A 17,577-nucleotide genomic window follows, 5' to 3' on the forward strand; every position below is an offset into this window, starting at 1 on the left:
AAGTAAACTGCTGATAACGTCATTTCTTCATCTATACTGTCAGAATAGATTTTGTCTTCTTTTGCTCTCCTCAAAGTATACCAGATTCAGGTATGTTTTTTTATCTACTGGATGCTTGTAATTTGTAAAGGACTGCAGCATGGGTTATAAATTTAGACACAAATTGTTTTTTTTTTCGTGAATGTGCCATGGCTGAATTTTTTTTTTTTTACATTTTAAAGATTGGCACTTTGTGTCCAATATCTCGTTAGTAAATACAATAATGATGAATGAAAAAAAAAAAAAAAAACTTTAGCTAAACAAGGATTGATGTGGCCAAGGCAGTAATTGAATTAAGTAAAGAACCATGACTGAAAGCATAATCCTATCTCACATGAAACAATAATTCATTAATGACTCTAATAGTCTCTGTTTGCATTAACCACCAGTTTGTTCAAAACATTTTGCCTGAGATGAGTCTCTGTGTTCATGCATATGGCTAATAGTTCTTGAATCCCAGGATTTATGTAATCACAATCGTTTGCCATTCAAACCGATATCACGCTGATAGCTTTGGACCACTACAACATGGTTTTAAGGCATTTCTTGATTGTTGTTAGGATCCATGGCAATAGAATGCTTCTCTTACATAGGCAATTCTTGGTTGTTGGTTCAATCCCATGGTAATTCAGAATCTTCTCTAGCATCAATGTCATTTTCCAATATCTTGAGTTTATTAGCATCCATCATGTTGTAAATGAGGTGGATCAAACCAGTGAAACCTTCATTTCTCTTGCACCAGCAATTAAAATTGTTAGCTGAAAGCACCAAAACCTACGTCTCCATTTAACAAAAACTCATACACCCCCCAAAAAATTCCAAACAAGAACAGCCAATGCTAGCAAGTGCAAACGTTTATGTAAGACCATCAAGTTGACCATTAAATTGTTGCAAGTGCAAACGTTTATGGAACACCCTGATCAAGTTTTGGAAAGTTCTTAGCTGCCAGGAACAGGTTTGCAGCAACTACAACATCAAGTACATAGCTGAGGACTGCCATGGGAATGTCCTCTTCAAATCGCATTCTCTACAACAAACCATGCCTTAGCTACAAGCGAAAAAAAAAATAACAAGTTAGATACTTGGCCAGAACAATCATATTGTAGATAAGAGGGAAACCTGTAAATATAGCTTCCTGGGGCTGCCTTTGCCAAAACAGCTGAGTCTTCAGATTCAGAATACAAGAAAGCTAAACCAGCAAGTAAATTCCCGTGGCTCCCAGAAGATGTTTCTCATAAATCATATAGCTGTTCTCTCCTATCTTAAAAAATATGCTGTAGAAGAAGCTCCATCCACTATTTCAAGCAAAACTGTACATAATGCATTTGCAGATCATACATTATATCAAGATGGCGACCAGCTTGTCAGTGTAAAAGAGGACCAAGCAAAAAGAAACATTTCTACTTATGATAAAACAGCGTCTACATGTGGATGCACTACTTCGAGTGCTCATGATAAAGTTGCACTTCTTTCCTTTTTTTCCTGAATGATAGACTTGCACTTCATTTTCCATGCCATAGACAACTGATTCCTATTTGCTTAGTTGTGCTTGAAAGGGTGTAACCATTTGAAATGGGGGAAATCCAGGTCAGACCACATTAGATTTTCTTGGAAGTGTAAGCAAATAATACTCACAATTTCAGGAACACTAACAGCCACAGCAGCACCTGCGTCGGCTAGCATCTTCAGGATGTCATACCTATCCTGCCCTTGAAGCTGCCGAGAATCTTCATATCTTCTCCTATTAGCATCATCATAGCTCTTCTCATCTTTACCGTACCTTCTGCTACCATATTTATCATCTTCATTTACATATTTTTCTAGTGCCTGTTTGTCACCAAGTTTCTGCATACAAGGGTTGTCCTCCCTCTTCCGGTCCTCTCGGCTTCCATTGAAGTTCTGATGACCTCTGCTCTCACTCTTTTTCCTTCTCTTCTACTAAACCAACATTTCTAGAGTTTGAATTTTGTACACCAGCAGATGCGCCATCATGTTCAGCCTCTCTCCTTTTCCTTCCTTCTTGGCTTCCATGATCATCCATGTCCTTCCTATCTCCCCTTGATTCAAATTGCTCAGTTTTTTCAGCCTTCTTTGGGGCATCGAAGTGTTCTCTCCTAACAATGTCAGTACCATTTTGATGGCCACTTCCAGCATTGTTGTTATTATCCCACCTGTCTGCCCTAAAATGGAAGTCTTGTTCTTGTGCAGCAGATCTGTGCTTCTTGGTGCTCTTGTCCTCTGTTTTACAATCATCCTTGCGTGTCTTCCTCCTATCCTGCTTCTCTGGACTACTGCTGTTATCATAGTTTGTATCACTACTACAGTCAGAGCTCTGGCTTCTACTACCATCAGTCGTTGGATCTTGCTTCTTTTTAGATTTATTGTATTCACAACTTGAATGCCAGTAGTTTCCTTACCACTATCAGTATCAGAGCTCTCATCATTAGTATCATTAGTTTTCTCTTCAGCAACCTTTCTTCGTCTAAAATGATGAGATTCATGAGCAGCACTCGGTTTTCTGCTTTTATTTTTCTTTTCATTATCGGAGTCAAATTCATAATGCATATGCCTTCTTCTTGGTTTGCTACTCTCCAACCCTTTTTTCATGTTTTTTTCTTCATAAATATCATAATCTGAATCCTCAGAATCATGTTGCCTTCTACTTTTCTCATGTTTCTTAAGATTGATGGCGTTCTTCTTTTCACTGTCAGTGTCAGAATCACTGGTCTTGTGCCTTTTGCTGGATTTTCTGTGTTTCTCCATCCCCTTTGTTCTCTTTGTCTTTTCATCATCAGTTTCGTATTCTGAATCTTCGAGATCATGCCTTCTGCTGCTTTTTCCATGTTTCCTGTAACCGATGGCATTTTCCTTTCCGACGTTAGACTCAGAGTCACTGCTCTTGTGCCCTCTGCTGGGTCTGTGATGTTACTCTGCTTGCTTTCTGCTTTTCTTTTCATCATCACTTTCTGGTTCTGACTCATCAGAGTCATGCCTCTGATTTCTTGTCCACTGGTTCCAACATGTTTTTTTTTGTCCTCAGCATTTCTGTCTGAATCTGAATCAGTATCATGCCTCCTATGTTTTCTTAACATATTTCTCTGGTTCTCTTCTGGCATTTTCCTCATCAGAGTCACCAGAATCTGAATCACCAGTTTCCCGATTTTCATATTTTTTCATCAGAATCATGTCTGCAAGAACTTTTTTCCATGTTTCTTCTTGTTCTGGACATCAGAATCGTCTTCAGAATCATGTCTGTGTACACTTTTCCCATGTTTTTTCTTTTCCAATTCAACATTCCTGCTCACTGTCAGAACTATCCTTGTATTTTACCTTTCTGGTATCTTTATCATGTTGCTTTGGCTCACCACTAGTAGACCTCCTGCCTACATTGTTCTTTTCCTGCTTATTTATGTCCTCCAGACTTTTTTTACTTCCAAATCTTCCCACCATCTGTTTTTTCCTCTTACCATCCACATGTGTATCATCATATTTTTCCTGTTGCCTGTCAGAGTCCTTCTGATTCCTTTATGCTCTCAATATTTCTCATCAAGTTCTCCAGGCTCTAATTCACTTTCTTTGTCCTGCAGATTTTGCTCCTGTTGTTCATGTTCCGATGATTTCTTCCTGTCTTCTATCTTAAGGGCTGCTCTCAAAGTTTCAAGTTATTTCTTTTTATGAGCAGCAATACGATGAGTCTGTGTATCTGTAAATCTAAAATATAGTAGCTCCATAAGTAAAACTAATTAAACCTTAAGATATTGTTAACACCCACAATGCAATGCCCAACTAGAAACTTTTAGTCTATCCAGCCCTCTTCTTCCTTTCAAGGAACATTGAGAAGTAACTACTGAAACAGAAGCTTCAAAAGAACTCAGGGCACACATAAACATTCAGAAACTCAAAACAAACAGCCTATAAGTAAAGTATAAATTACACTTATGATACATTAACTTTTCATACTTTGTGCTCTTTTCTGTTGTACTAACTAAGGTTTAGAGTACTGGTATGCATACCCATAGTTACCATAACAGAAACTGGTATAGGAAAGAATACGAAAGTGAGAAATGATAAACAATGATAAGAAGAAACTCATATGGAAATGAAAAGCCCTACGTTAATAAAGGCAGAAAATTGTATGAAGCATATGGAAAAAATCATTGTGATTATAGGAAAAAATGAAGATTCTAGTATATATCAGTTTCTCATTGTTTCCTTGCGCAGAAGGCAGGTTGGAAAAATTCACATTTACAATTTATATGGAGATTGGCAAGGTAACTCCTCTTTATATTAGCATTCCCAACATAATCCTATGTGAGAAAAGAAGAGTACAAAATAATACTTTTGGGGTGTTATTATCAAGAACCTTTTAACTTTCTCTTTCTCATCGATTCTGGCTTGCAATAATATAGGGAAAAATCCCTTTTCCAAGAGGTCTTTTGTATGTGTTCTCATTTGCATGGAATACAATAGTGGGAAACTCGAATTCTGCATTTCATAAAACACACTTTACACCAGTTTCTCAGATCAGTTTCCCAAAACACACTTTACACAGTTCTCATCATCTATGATTGTATCGGTGCCCTACCAGTATGTTAATGACCGATACACTTCCATACCAACATACAATATACCTCCATGTGCCGATGAAGCACAAAGGAGGGCATTATACATGTGTCGATACAGTACTGGTATGGGGCATACTGGTATGAGTACCTTACTTGACTGGTTATGCACTGGTATTTGGATCCTTAATGTTATCTAACTTTTGCCATAGAGCTTATGTAAAATTACAGAGTTAAGCTAACCCTACCACAGCATTGACCTTGATGAGAAAGTTGCTTCATCATTTTAATAGTCAAAGACATTCTAAAATCATTTTATGGATCAAAATCATTACCATAGAATATCATAATCTCGAGTAACTCTCAGTAAACCAAGTTGAAGACAAACAAAACCACTTCTCTGAAATAAATCATTAATGCTTTAAAAATCCTAGGAATGTAAATTCAGACCATATGAAACAAGACCCTCTACTGTGCAAAGTTGAGGCGTTTTTCTTTCCTTTCATTTGTCATCTTGTCAAATGCAAATATTAGGATTCAAGATTATCATTTTGGAGCCTGTTTCAGATAAGGAGGTAGAAGCAGATGAAAATAAGACAAACTTTTAAAAAAAATAACAAGAATGTGAGGGGCAAAAGAAAGAGGATGGGAATCGAATATAAAGGTAAAGCAATATATGTATGATCAGAATCAATCAATCAAGTATTGCTTTTAGCATATTGCCGTCAGCAATATCAATGCATTAGCAACAAAGAACAAGCCAAGTGCAAAATGAATCAGTGTTTAAAAATAAAAGAAAAGGTACAATAGAGCATAAGTATGCATTGATCAATGTTTTGCATATCTCAATATAGGATCCAGAATTACCCATCTGAAATTCAATGTCAACATCATCCAGCAAGGTGGTATTATTGCCTTCACCAGCAAGCCACTGATATCCACCTTCCACTTCTTAGATACATTCATAATGCCTCTCCAAGGACCCAGAACCCTCTTGAAGTCTTTTTATTTGTAGTATTTTAACTCTGAATATCATGCACAAGTTTTGCCAAAGCTCTAGTCATAATGCATCCCTGTGCAACTCTAGATGTCAATTGCCCTTACTCCATGACACTGACCGAACCACTTGGCCTCCACATGCTCTAACCACAATGAAATTGATCACTCCTCTCATAGAAAAGATCTCATTATTTTCCATGACATTAGCACATAGCTATGCATGACCTGAAATATAGCTTTGTTTAATAGCTCCACCAATGTCCATAAGCAACTTGCCCTTCTATCATGTGGTCTAATTTCTGCTTGCTCAATTAGGTACCCATAGTCCTTAACCCACGCTAACCTGCAGCTAAGCATAGGTCTTAACTATTCCCACCCATCCAAATTCGAGCAATAGCCATCTCTCTCTCTCTCTCTCTCTCTCTCTCTCTCTCTCTCTCTCTCTCTCTCTCTCTCTCTCTCTCTCTCCCCCTTTTGCAACCATATATACAAAAGAGGATAAATAGCACGATCTCTCTGTATCTAAGGATTGTCCATTCACCTATGGGCATATTGTCATCATACTCTGTCTATCATATGCATGTACCATATGACCTAAACTGTGACCCAGCAGTCCCACAAACAACTTACGGATCCGTCCTGCTGATGGAAGACATATTTAACCCATGTCAACAAAATGTAAATATAATAGAATTGCAATACGAAACCAATCCACAATCTAGAATTATTTCACTAAAAACAGACATAGATGTTGAGATACAGCCTCAGAAATAGTACTATTAAATGTCAACCAAAAATAGCCAGAATAGGGCTTGTCAGCATCAAATTAAACCAGAAAAAAAAATTATGACATTGCCTTTCGACACATTCTAAGACATGGACCGGGGGACTCGATAATCGGCTATTTGATTGCCATCACTGACTCAATAATTGACTCGTCATCCATTGAACTGAAGATATAGAGACCGAAACAAGAATCGTTCCATCTTTGACTTTTTGGATGGTGGGCGGCGCCATAAACTCGATAACCAGCACCGCGGAGCCAATAAATGAAACTCAATAGAATCCTAAAAAAATCTTTGTTTTCTAAGCAAAACGGGATCTTGGTGGAAACCAATAAAACATGAAAGAGCAGAGGGTTGTAATCAAGAGATGATACGGAAATTTCATGGACAATTAAAGACGGCAATATAAACAAGAAAGCAACAAAGAGGAGAGCGACCAAAACCTCTTGCTGGAGAGAGGAGGAGAAGCGCTACATTCCTCAGAAGCAGCGGTGGCGGCCGGTTCAGCCTCGAGGGTCCTCCGGCCTTCCTAGAGCTTCTCGGCCATCTCGGCCTCCGTGTATCCCTGGTCGGCTAGGGTTTTCTGGAGGACGAGGAGGCGGAGCTGGATTTGGCGCTTGCGTTCGTGCTCGAGGATGCCTTCGTTGGGCTTCTGGACGGCGCCCTCCGATTGACCGCCGCCGGCGACGACGGAGGGGGATCAGCCCTGGCTGGGGCGGCCTTGGGCTTGACGAAGAACTTATTGGCTTCCTCCTTCGAAACGAATCCTAGGGTTGGAAGACAACAAGCTGGAAAGAGAGGGACGAGCGGGAACGAACCCTTAGGATCGAGCAAAACAAGAGGACGAGGAATATATTGGAGCCGTTGTCGACTGCAAGTCTATTGCTAATAAATAGATGTTTATATATCTGATGGATTATTATAGGGGCTAGCAACATAATCCAAGAAAAAACTCGGCGATGGTCAAAGTAAATTCGAGATGAAGAGCCGAAGGGCAATGGTGATCTACTGCTCAAAAATATCTGTAGGATAGGGAGAGACTATGGCTTATTTTTGATTGCTTATATATGTCGGGAGACGAACAGGACTGCAGACTGTGTTACCTTTTTCGCTGCTCACCACTTGAGAGAGGTCTGTTGGACGTATTTTGTAGCTGCCCATTCATTCTTATGCTACATCCTTTCTATCGACTCTATTGATTGTGCTCATTCTAGAGCAGTAGAAACGGCCGTACCGGAAAAAAAAAATGATGAATTTAATGGACACTTTCGTTTCGAGCTGGGCCTAGTTGGCGGGCCCGCTAACCCGCTTCAAGCTTTTGCTGAACAGCCCCCCTCCCCCCAAAGGTCCGGCCAAGTTTTTGTTAGGATCCTGTGGGCCGGCCCAAATTAAGCCCCGGTAGGAATCGTGGTGTATAATCGGGTTCAACGGCTAGTGTACGTAGATTGAGAGGAGAAGCTAAAGGTGGGGAGGGAGGGACTATGAGTCACTAAAAATGGTGTTCGGTGAGATCCTTCAGGGGATGGCTGGTGGTAGAAAATTTGTTTCTATGGTGAAAGAACATGAGGTAAAATATTTACTCTTGCTTCTTTTCTTTGTTGTGATTTTGAAAGATTTAGGTTATAATAGTGGCGATCTGGATTTTGTTCCTAGTTTCTCGACTTGATTTTATTTTATTGCTTCTACGCTTGTGCTGCATTGGAAAAGAAAGTTATTGTCAAAAAGCTTTCAGAATGATACATGGAAAGTTGTCAATCTCATTATTTTTTTCAAGATGGCAAACAAAGTGATTCAATCACAAATTTGAGCTTGGGACATTTAGTGTCCTCTCCTATAAATAGGTGATATTTCAGCATACGACTAGTGTTTTAGCCAATTTGAAGAAAAGGATTTTCATGGAATATATAACTAATGCTGAGCTTGTCGTAACCAAAACATAATTGTTCTGTAAATAGATATATTATTAAACTTTTGCTTAAATAGTTACAGTGTACATGTAGTTGCTTACTCAACATTCTAGATTTTTGGGATAACATAACTAAATTCTAAATCCTCCAAAGAGAGAATAGTTAACTTCTAATTGACTTTTTTTCTAATGTACTATATCTCATCTTTATCTCTCGGTTGAAAAGTATCTTTTTTTTTTCCGCACTTGAAAGTCTAGCATTGTTTTCTAATAGAGAAATCTAATTAAGATTATTATAGAGTTTTTAAATCTCTTATGGAATAATTTAACTAAAGCTATTTTTGGAAATGAAAACACTGGTAAGGTTTTAGGAATAACATACAAGCTCTTCCAACAACTTGGCGCTCATCAAATAAGAAAATCAAAAAAAAAAAACATAACTTGGCATTTCAAGGCTAAAATGGATTTTAACTTACATGTTTTAGTGTACCTAAGCATTGGCTTATTGGTTTATCCCCTTGCTTTCAAGCAAGAGGTTAGGAGTTGAGTCTTGAGTCTTGAGTGATTTTCTAGAGTAAAAAGATCTTAAGTCTCGCGTAGAGTTGATCATGAGCTGGACCTCAAGTCTAAACTATATTTATTTTTAGTCGGATTTTGGATTGGGCTTATTTAAAATTTGATATTTTGATGCCTAAGTCCGATGCATGATGAACTCTTCTACTCTTGCGAATAATAGACTGTAGACTGCATGAGTACCTAATGGTGTTATCCAATCTTTTTTTTTAAAAGAAAAAAGAAAAAAAAAACTTGCATCTATCCTGGCTTGGGACCGATCTGGTCATGACACACATGCTTTTTCTTAGGAAAACATCAAGATCATCATAGCTTAACATTTTGAAGAAAATCACTTCCATGGCTTGCAAGTATATATTACGGATCCTTTGGGATGACATCAGGGAGGTTGTGTCCCCAATCTCCACTCCACAACTGATTTCGCTCTGATGAAATAATTAACTGCTCCACATAATTCTCTTGGTTTCTGGAATTTAGAAGGAGACCCCGTGCGTTCCTGAATTTCCTTGTTTGGTGATCCTTCTTGACTTTGTTGGATCAAAGTTCGTCTATTATCTTCTTGTACAAACGCTTATGGAATATATATATGTTCGGTGGTATTTGTCAAACCAATCTTAGAATGTGCTTCCTTTTGTTCAGGTAGGTTTGCCCTAGCTGTCAAAACTTTTCCACAACTTCCAGACCTTATTGAGTAGGATCGGTTGCCTCTCAAGTGGGATGCACTTAACTTTCCTCATATTAATACTAATCAAGGTCTGTTATATCGGTACCGGACACCGTACTAATTATTCGACAGCACAAGTTGGTGCGAGCTCTCGTTGTGTCGGGTCGAGCCTGTACCGACACAAGAGATCATGGGAGAGGAAAAAAGAGAGAGCGAGTGAAGAAGGGGGGAAGAGGGAGAGGGAAGAAGGCCGACGCTGGTGTGGATGGCGGAGGCCTCGGCCAAACTAATCTTATTAATCTATTAATACTAATCTTACTTGTATTTATATATATTTATATAAAAGAGGCTTTCTTTGAAAAGGTTACCTGGAATAATGATGATCCAGCCGTGCACTTTCCAAAGGAATCCCAGCAAAACCACCCTTTTCCAGTAGGGAGAGCTAGCTTCTAAGATTTATCTTCTTTTCTAGGCATCTCTAGATAAAATAATGCACATATTTCTTAAGCTTTTATATATTCCCCGGTTTGCAAGTCTCCCGAGCAGCCCGCCCACGGTTCTCACTTTATACATTATATACCTTCCTCTTTCCATTCGAATCATTTGTATCGAAATTAAAACTTGAAATTTAAAATTAGCTAGAATTAAATATCAAATATCAGAAATTATGTATTCTGAATTTTTTCTCTGTTCCAAGCTTATTCTGTTGATGTGTATATTATCATTGTATTAGAATGGATGTTTTTACATCACATTCTTACTATAAACTAGCCTTTTGATATACTTCCAATTTCATATCGACAAAGTGATCAAGCAGCATTGTATATAGCGGTGTACTCACCATTCATCAAATTAAAAAATAATAATACCATACAGATCTTGCCACAACTAAATTCACATCCTTTTTGCTGGGAAATTATACTCTATATCAGGTGAACCACATCAGCGGTGCATCATGCTAATCAAAATTTTCATTTTTATGAGTTTGATTCATCAAATTGACACTTATCTCATCCTATCTTGGATTGGATTGTTGCTCGTGCAATTCATGCTCCTATCTAATGCTTTTTAAAAAATATTGTACTTAATAAAAAAATATTTTCAATTAAATTTTGGTTGAATAAATTTTTGATTATCGTATCTTATTTTATCTCATCTTGGATTGGATTGTTGTTCGTGCAATTCATGTCCATATCTAGTACTTAAAAAAAAAAATCTGTGTTAAATAAAAAAATTAATTAAATTTTGTCTGAGTAAATTATTGAAATATGATTGCAATCTGGCAAGATCTATCACGACGATGACGTGTTGCAGTCCTGGCAAATCTCCACGTCACATCAGGTGCTCCCTAACCGCCACGTTCAAATCCGAGAGCCAACGGTTTTGTTCCCGCCCCAAGAACCTCTTAACGCCGCCGTTAATCCGGCCTGTCCAAACACTGGAGACTTCAGTCTGGATGAGGACAGCAGAAACAAATGAATGAAACGATACTTTCACCGGAAAACGAGCACACAAGATCACAGACAAAAGGCATCGGGCGACGTCACGCGGGGTCAGGCCGGTACCTCCTTTGTGGATTGGGTCTATCTTTTGGCCGCTCCTCTGCTCCCGAATAAAAACCTTAACCAAACACCGCCCCTCATCCATCTCTCTCTTTCTTCCAGTGGGAATCCAGAAAAGCTATGAACAAATTCCTTCTCGAAAAGCCAGGCTGATTACTTGGTTGCTTAATCCCGTGTTACTTTAGATTAACAACCTACCATTTAGATACCTGAGCTCTACTTGCACTCCAGAACAAGATCCTTGCTTCACCTTGTCCTTAAAGGCTGTTATCTCCTCGTTCTATCCCTTCCCGCGCCGCATTTCTTTCTTTTTCTACGACCTTATGTTTTTATCGAATTCTTTCTTCTTTCTCATGCTTTTTACTCTGTATATATATTTTTTTACACCTCATCCGTTGGGGGGAAACCCGAAGTTCTATAACCTTTTCTGACCCTTATTTTCTATCTTTATTTATTTTTATTTAAACATATAAGAATTCGTACAGACGTATGTTTAGTTCTATATCGGTTATTTGGGTAAAGTTCTGAGTTATAACAAATAGTATCAGGACAAACTCAGCGCATAGTTGATATATCAGATGGATATCAAATAATTGATATTATATCTTCAGGACCAGAACTTCTTGTTTCAGAGGGTGAATCCATCAAGCTTGATCAACCACACAAAATGAGGGTTTCGCTCGTTATAAGACTTGACCAAACATCTCACGACACGAGCTGACGACAGCTATGCAGCACATGTGTGAAAGTCAGTACCATCCTGTTAAGAACAGATTTTGTTGTTCATATGTCAAGCGCTGGTAAGGTTTTGCGCATCGTATCGAATTAAACCACATGCTCCACTGCTTGTGCAGGCCCCCGTCAATTTCTTTGAGTTTCGGCCGCAGCTTATGTGAATTGAGGGACACTGCAATACTGATTTATAGAGGCTGATTACGGACTGATCGTGATGTTTATGATTAGGTTTGAATCCATATAGCCAGAATTCGTGTTTTTTTAAGATGGGATTCTAAGTTGTAACAAAAGACACTAACCGGTAGTTTTTATACTATCGTTCTGGGAAGGCTTTCAATTCTATGGTCTCGTTTTAGTTTCGGAATAGAGGAGGAATCAAATCCAAAGTTGAGTACTGCGTGCGTTGCTTCTCGAATGGTCCTGCATCTGTCTTCTTAATTCCCTCATCTTGTCATAATTACTTCTTTTTAAGTTTCTTGTGTGCGACACATCGCAGTTGTTGCTTTACTAAAACGACGCCGGCAACCCATATATTCTTGCCAAGCTCCAGTCTTTTTCATAGTGCTCTTTTTTGCCAAGTTTCACTGGACTTGTTAGGCTGCAAATATTCTTCACTTTAAGCTAAATTCCACTTGTTTTGAATTATTTTCGGATCCACAAGTGAAGTTGTTGAGGGTGGGAGTAGAATTCCACCGGTGGTGGTGGGGAATGATGGGGCGGTGGTCTTCCGGGCTTCTGAAGGTGGTTTCTTGGCTGTGTTTGGTGGGTTTTGTGAGTGGTATTGGCGCGAACTGGGGGACGCAGGCGAGCCACCCCCTGCCGCCGAACACGGTGGTTCAGATGCTCCGCGACAACGGGTTCCAAAAGGTGAAGTTGTTTGATCCAGAGGATAGTGCCATGAGTGCCCTCAGCAAATCTCAGATTCAGGTGATGGTCGGGATTCCGAACGAGATGCTCGCCGGCCTGGCGTCGAGTATGAAGGTGGCGGAGAATTGGGTGTCCAAGAATATCTCCAGTTACATCAAAGATGGAGTGGATATCAGGTTATCTTACAGACCTCTCAAAACTTTAATCGTTTTGAAATTGTGTGATCATTCCTTTCTTTGTTTTGCTAGTATCTAATTCAGTATACTTTGACTTCGATCACTTGAATTGCAAATATTAATACAAATTCATAGAGAGGAAGCTTGGCAAAAGATAGTTGTTTCTGTGCAAGTTTGAGTTATTATGGGCTATTAACCAACCTATTGATGTATTGAATCTAATGAGTTAAAAAATAAAAAATAAAAGGTAATATCAGGTCGTTCGCCCCAAAATGGATTAGATCCTTTTTATTGAAAAAGAAAAGAAATGATCAAAATTGAAGTTCTTTTCAAATCCAATTTTTTTATTTTCTTCTAAAATTACTTAAATATAATTTAATTTTTGAATGAAGTTACACGACACAGTTCTTATTACTATTACTTTACTCAACTCACGAATTGCGAACTATAAAAATCATCCTATTATTATGACTGAGAAGGCAGTAATTTGCTATGGTTCTCTCATGGCTTCGTTTTGTCTCTACTTCCATTTCTTTTCAGTTTGTTTGCATCTTAAATAATTTCTTGGTGGCTCAGAGATATCATGGGCAAGTAAATGCAGGAAATTGTGAGGCCCTGCCTCTTCACACTCAAATCGTTGAGTTTCATGATAGGATTTTTGAGCTAAATGCTGTTGATTCTGAAGTTGGTTTTTCTCCATTTCTCAAAATTCAATTCGTCGCTAGCTCAGCAATGGATTTCAACTCCTCCAAAAGGAAGCAGGACATGTTTTTTAAGGATGCTCTGTCCTTTATGTGCCATAAGGAGACTAATTGTTGCATCAAATAAAATGAGTAAATAAATAAACAAATAAAGGCAAAAATTATAGATACTGAACAGTAGATCTTCCTCACTTTTACTATGTGCTTGCTTTGCATAAGGAGAGGGGAAGCAGAAACTGTTGGCGAGCTTGGAAGCGTTTCTTCAAAACAAAATCAAATATACCAATAAAAATACAAATCTTTGTAATTTCCCGGTCATTATAAAATCATCACCCAACTGGTGATTTGTTTTCTTTCTCTTTTTTTATTTTATTTGAATTTGTATGCGCATGTTCCTTATTTTTCATGCAATATCTCACTGCTTACATGTTTGTCTCTCCATAGTTAATTTCCTGTCTGTAATATCATTATAACCATCAGTTTATTTTTTCATCTCAATTTTGATCTTTTCTATTGTCTTTAAGCTAGGCAAGTTAGTTTCCCTGTTTCGCATGACATCTTTATTAAACAGTTCTTCTATCTAATTTTAAAAAAAATGCAAAACAGTGTCGCGCTGGAGATGGTAGTGATTCTAGCAGCCAAAAGCATCGTGCAAAAATTTTTCAATTAGAACATGTAATAATAACTGAAGATGTTTATTCAACAACTTTAGCATTATGTTTATTGTATCAAAAGTGTTTCCTTAGTACATTTTCATCATGATCTTCAATCTCACATTCTGACAACACTTCTAGCAACACTCCATCTACACCACAAGGACTGAGGAACGATCGGACCTCCAACAATTAAGAGTACTGCCGGAACTAAGGATCTGAATATGACTGGCCTTGTATATATAATCTTTGTCGAGCACCACTAGTTTTAAATCATGTTATAGTCTGTAAATTTGATATCAATAGTTGACTTCACCAAGGATTCTAATAAAATTTTATCTTATGTTTAACTTGGTCTGGATAGGTAAATCAATTTCTCGATCTTGAGGTGCCACAGCTAAACTTTTGTTTGATATATTTAACTTCTTCTATGTCTCTTTAAAGAGGTCGAGGTAGATGCACATAGAAGCATCTATCCCTAGAACCGGCATAATCCAAGAAAAGTAACATGGAGTCAAGCGAATTACCAGGCTCATATATTTTTTAATTTAATCACAAATTCCTAAGGACAAAGCTTAACCGGTTGTTGACCAAGAGTGATGCTCTTTCTCCTACCTAGCTAGTTGACTTTACAAGCTTGGCTGTTCCTTATTTACATCTTTTCTCGCTCTTCCATCAACAAGGCTGTCGTCAAAACCAAAATGGAAACAATCAAGCAGAAATGTATACCTTCTGCAACTAAGTTATTTCGATAATTTCTGCTGATACCACCTTTTCCAAGACTAGAAAACATTGGTTGATGCTCTAATTGGGGTTCAAGTTTAGAGTTTTGTGTGACATCCCATACCTTCTCCTCTACTTTCCTCACTGCTTTTGTAACTTGATATCTGCTTTGGGGAATAAAATCTCTTTTCATCAATGTATACAAATAAACAAGAACCTAGAGTCCTGCCTTTAGGACAGAGAATTTCTTGCATAGCTCTACATTCCCTCGAACAATTTGAAATGTTTCATTAGTTTTTTTTTTTGTGTGTGGTGAAAGCTGCATGTAATGGACCAATCCAATGTAACTCGCCTTCTATTACAGTTCAATAAACATGACTTGCGATGACCAAAATGGTTTCCATCTCCTTAGCCTTCCATTCACAGTGCAGTGCTGCACCAGTCATATGATTTGATTTGTTGCTTCTCTCGTGCTTCTGTGTCCACAGGTATGTTGCTGTTGGAAACGAGCCATTCCTGGAGACTTATAACGGGAGCTTTCTCCAAACCACCTTTCCAGCCCTCCAAAACATCCAAAGTGCTCTCATAAAAGCCGGGGTGAGCAGCCAGGTCAAAGTCACCGTGCCCCTCAATGCTGATGTCTATGAATCATCAAGCGGCAAGCCTTCTGACGGGGATTTCCGCGCAAACATCCACGACCTCATGGTTGCCATCGTTAAATTCCTCAGCGACAATGGCGCTCCCTTCACTGTGAACATCTACCCCTTCATCAGTCTCTACAATGATCCCAACTTCCCTGTGGACTATGCTTTCCTTTACGGACCAACTGCATCCCCCGTGGGTGATGGTTCGATCACGTACACCAATGTATTCGACGCAAACCATGACACTCTCGTATGGGCCCTGCAGAAGAGTGGCTTTGGAAATCTTTCCATCATCGTCGGCGAGATCGGTTGGCCCACTGATGGAGACATGAGTGCAAACATTCAGTATGCTCAAAGATTTAATCAGGGTTTCATGCAACGCGTCTCATCAGGGCAGGGCACGCCCCTGAGACCAGGAGCTATTGATGCATATCTGTTTAGTTTGATAGATGAAGATCAAAAAAGCATCCAGCCAGGGAACTTTGAGAGACACTGGGGCGTCTTCTACTATGATGGGCAGCCGAAATATCAGCTTAATATCTCCACATCAAAAACTGGAACATTGGTTGGAGCTAAGAATGTCAAGTACTTGGATAAGAAGTGGTGTGTGTTCACGCCTTCTGTCAGCCTCGATGATTCAAGAGTGGCATCGGCTGCGAGCTATGCTTGTGCCAAAGCTGACTGCACAAGCCTTGGGTACAAGACATCATGCAGCGATCTCGATGCACGAGGGAATATTTCATATGCATTCAACAGCTACTACCAGATAAATGATCAGGATGGCAGGGCCTGTGATTTTCAAGGCACAGCTACGACCACCGACAGAGATCCATCTACTTCCACTTGTAGGTTTGAGATCATGATTGAAGCTGGTTCTGCAACATCCTGGAGATTAGCGGCGGTCGGGGGACAGGGAGTTGGTCTGGTGTTCTATGCATTTCTTCCACTTTTGTTGACATTACTGTGATCATATCTTGATACTTCTATACTGTGTTTATGATGTGGCTTCATTGTTCTGTGTCTGTTAAATACCAGTATATAACACTCAGTACAGCTGCTTAATTTTTTTTGAAAAAGGAAAGCTCAGTACAGGAGAATTTGATCTGTTGATACAGACTTTCAGATCTGATTTGAACACAAACGTGCCATGGAAAAAATGAAAAACAAAGTGTGCAGGCTGATTACAGACATCATGTTGGAAACTATATTCGATCCATCTAAATGACAACTTAATGCGAGAAATAGAAAAGCTATTCTCAACCTTGAATTGTTGATCATGTTTCTTATTTGTTAAGTGGTATTTGTAAAATCTTCTTATTTTGCAAACCTGAGAGCAAGTGAACAGGATGGTGGGTTTTCTCATTGTTTATGTCAAAAAGAAGGGGCGAAAGAAAACTCTGACAGCAAGTTTAGATGAGAAACTCTCTCCTTCATTGTGGTTTAGCAGATGATAAAACTGTTTTAGTGTCATTAAAGGCGTTTATGGTCTTTCAGTGGGCATATAAAGTTGTTTAAACTACTAAAGTCTTTCAAAGTTTTTTTTGATCTTTTTTAGCAATAGCCAGCAAGTTTTGTTATTTTCATCAAAAGAGGAGAAAATTTCAACATTATGCCTTGGTATTTTAGTTGGTAAATCCCTCAAGGACAGCCAAGTGAGTGCTGCTGACTCAACTAACTGCTGCTGCTTCCTATGGGAACTGCCATAGAAGATGAGTCCATACAGAATGGTAAATGAAGGAGCAAATTGGATGGACCACCACCTTTTTATCCTAAAAAAAAAAAAGAAAAGAAAAGAAAGTAAAAGATAAATTACTTATAAGATGGATCCTAATGTGCAGATATTCGAATGCTTATATTAGGCAGAGATGCTGTTTGCTACGAACAAGCAATCAAAAGAAACTGTCCTCTGAAGAAGTGTCATGACAGAATCTGCATGGAAGTATTGTTGTGTTTGTATGAATTGATTTTTTTTTCTTTTAGAAATGTGA

General features: G+C 38.6%; 2 protein-coding genes across 3 annotated transcripts; one reads left to right on the forward strand and one right to left on the reverse strand.

Moving 5' to 3' along the window:
• Positions 1-802: 802 nt before the first annotated feature.
• On the reverse strand, positions 803-7,324 carry LOC103701437. Of its 2 annotated transcripts, none has more exons than XM_039128334.1 (2): positions 6,829-7,324; positions 803-3,742 (listed from the first exon to the last, which is right to left on the reverse strand). In XM_039128334.1, exon 2 carries the CDS (start codon positions 2,800-2,802, stop codon positions 1,978-1,980), a length of 825 nt encoding a protein of 274 aa, XP_038984262.1. In that variant the 5' UTR covers positions 2,803-3,742; positions 6,829-7,324; the 3' UTR covers positions 803-1,977. The 2 variants fall into 2 exon arrangements, with proteins under 2 accessions (XP_038984262.1, XP_038984258.1); XM_039128330.1 differs by having other exon boundaries at positions 803-3,750.
• Positions 7,325-12,408: 5,084 nt separating this feature from the next.
• Positions 12,409-16,724, forward strand: LOC103701435 (glucan endo-1,3-beta-glucosidase 6-like). The gene is made up of 2 exons (XM_008783477.4): positions 12,409-12,868; positions 15,434-16,724. Exons 1-2 carry the CDS (start codon positions 12,534-12,536, stop codon positions 16,554-16,556), a joined length of 1,458 nt encoding a protein of 485 aa, XP_008781699.1. The 5' UTR covers positions 12,409-12,533; the 3' UTR covers positions 16,557-16,724.
• Positions 16,725-17,577: the final 853 nt, after the last annotated feature.

Source organism: Phoenix dactylifera, chromosome 1 (genome assembly GCF_009389715.1).
Source record: "Phoenix dactylifera cultivar Barhee BC4 chromosome 1, palm_55x_up_171113_PBpolish2nd_filt_p, whole genome shotgun sequence".
NCBI classification, from domain to species: Eukaryota; Viridiplantae; Streptophyta; class Magnoliopsida; order Arecales; family Arecaceae; genus Phoenix; species Phoenix dactylifera.

Bases quoted from the DNA above. Each gene is read 5' to 3' on its own strand.
- LOC103701437 (XM_039128334.1), bottom strand. From the start codon at position 2,802: ATGGAGAAACACAGAAAATCCAGCAAAAGGCACAAGACCAGTGATTCT.
- LOC103701435 (XM_008783477.4), top strand. From the start codon at position 12,534: ATGATGGGGCGGTGGTCTTCCGGGCTTCTGAAGGTGGTTTCTTGGCTG. The intron at 12,869-15,433 runs GTTATCTTACAG...CTGTGTCCACAG, and splicing joins AAAGATGGAGTGGATATCAG to GTATGTTGCTGTTGGAAACG.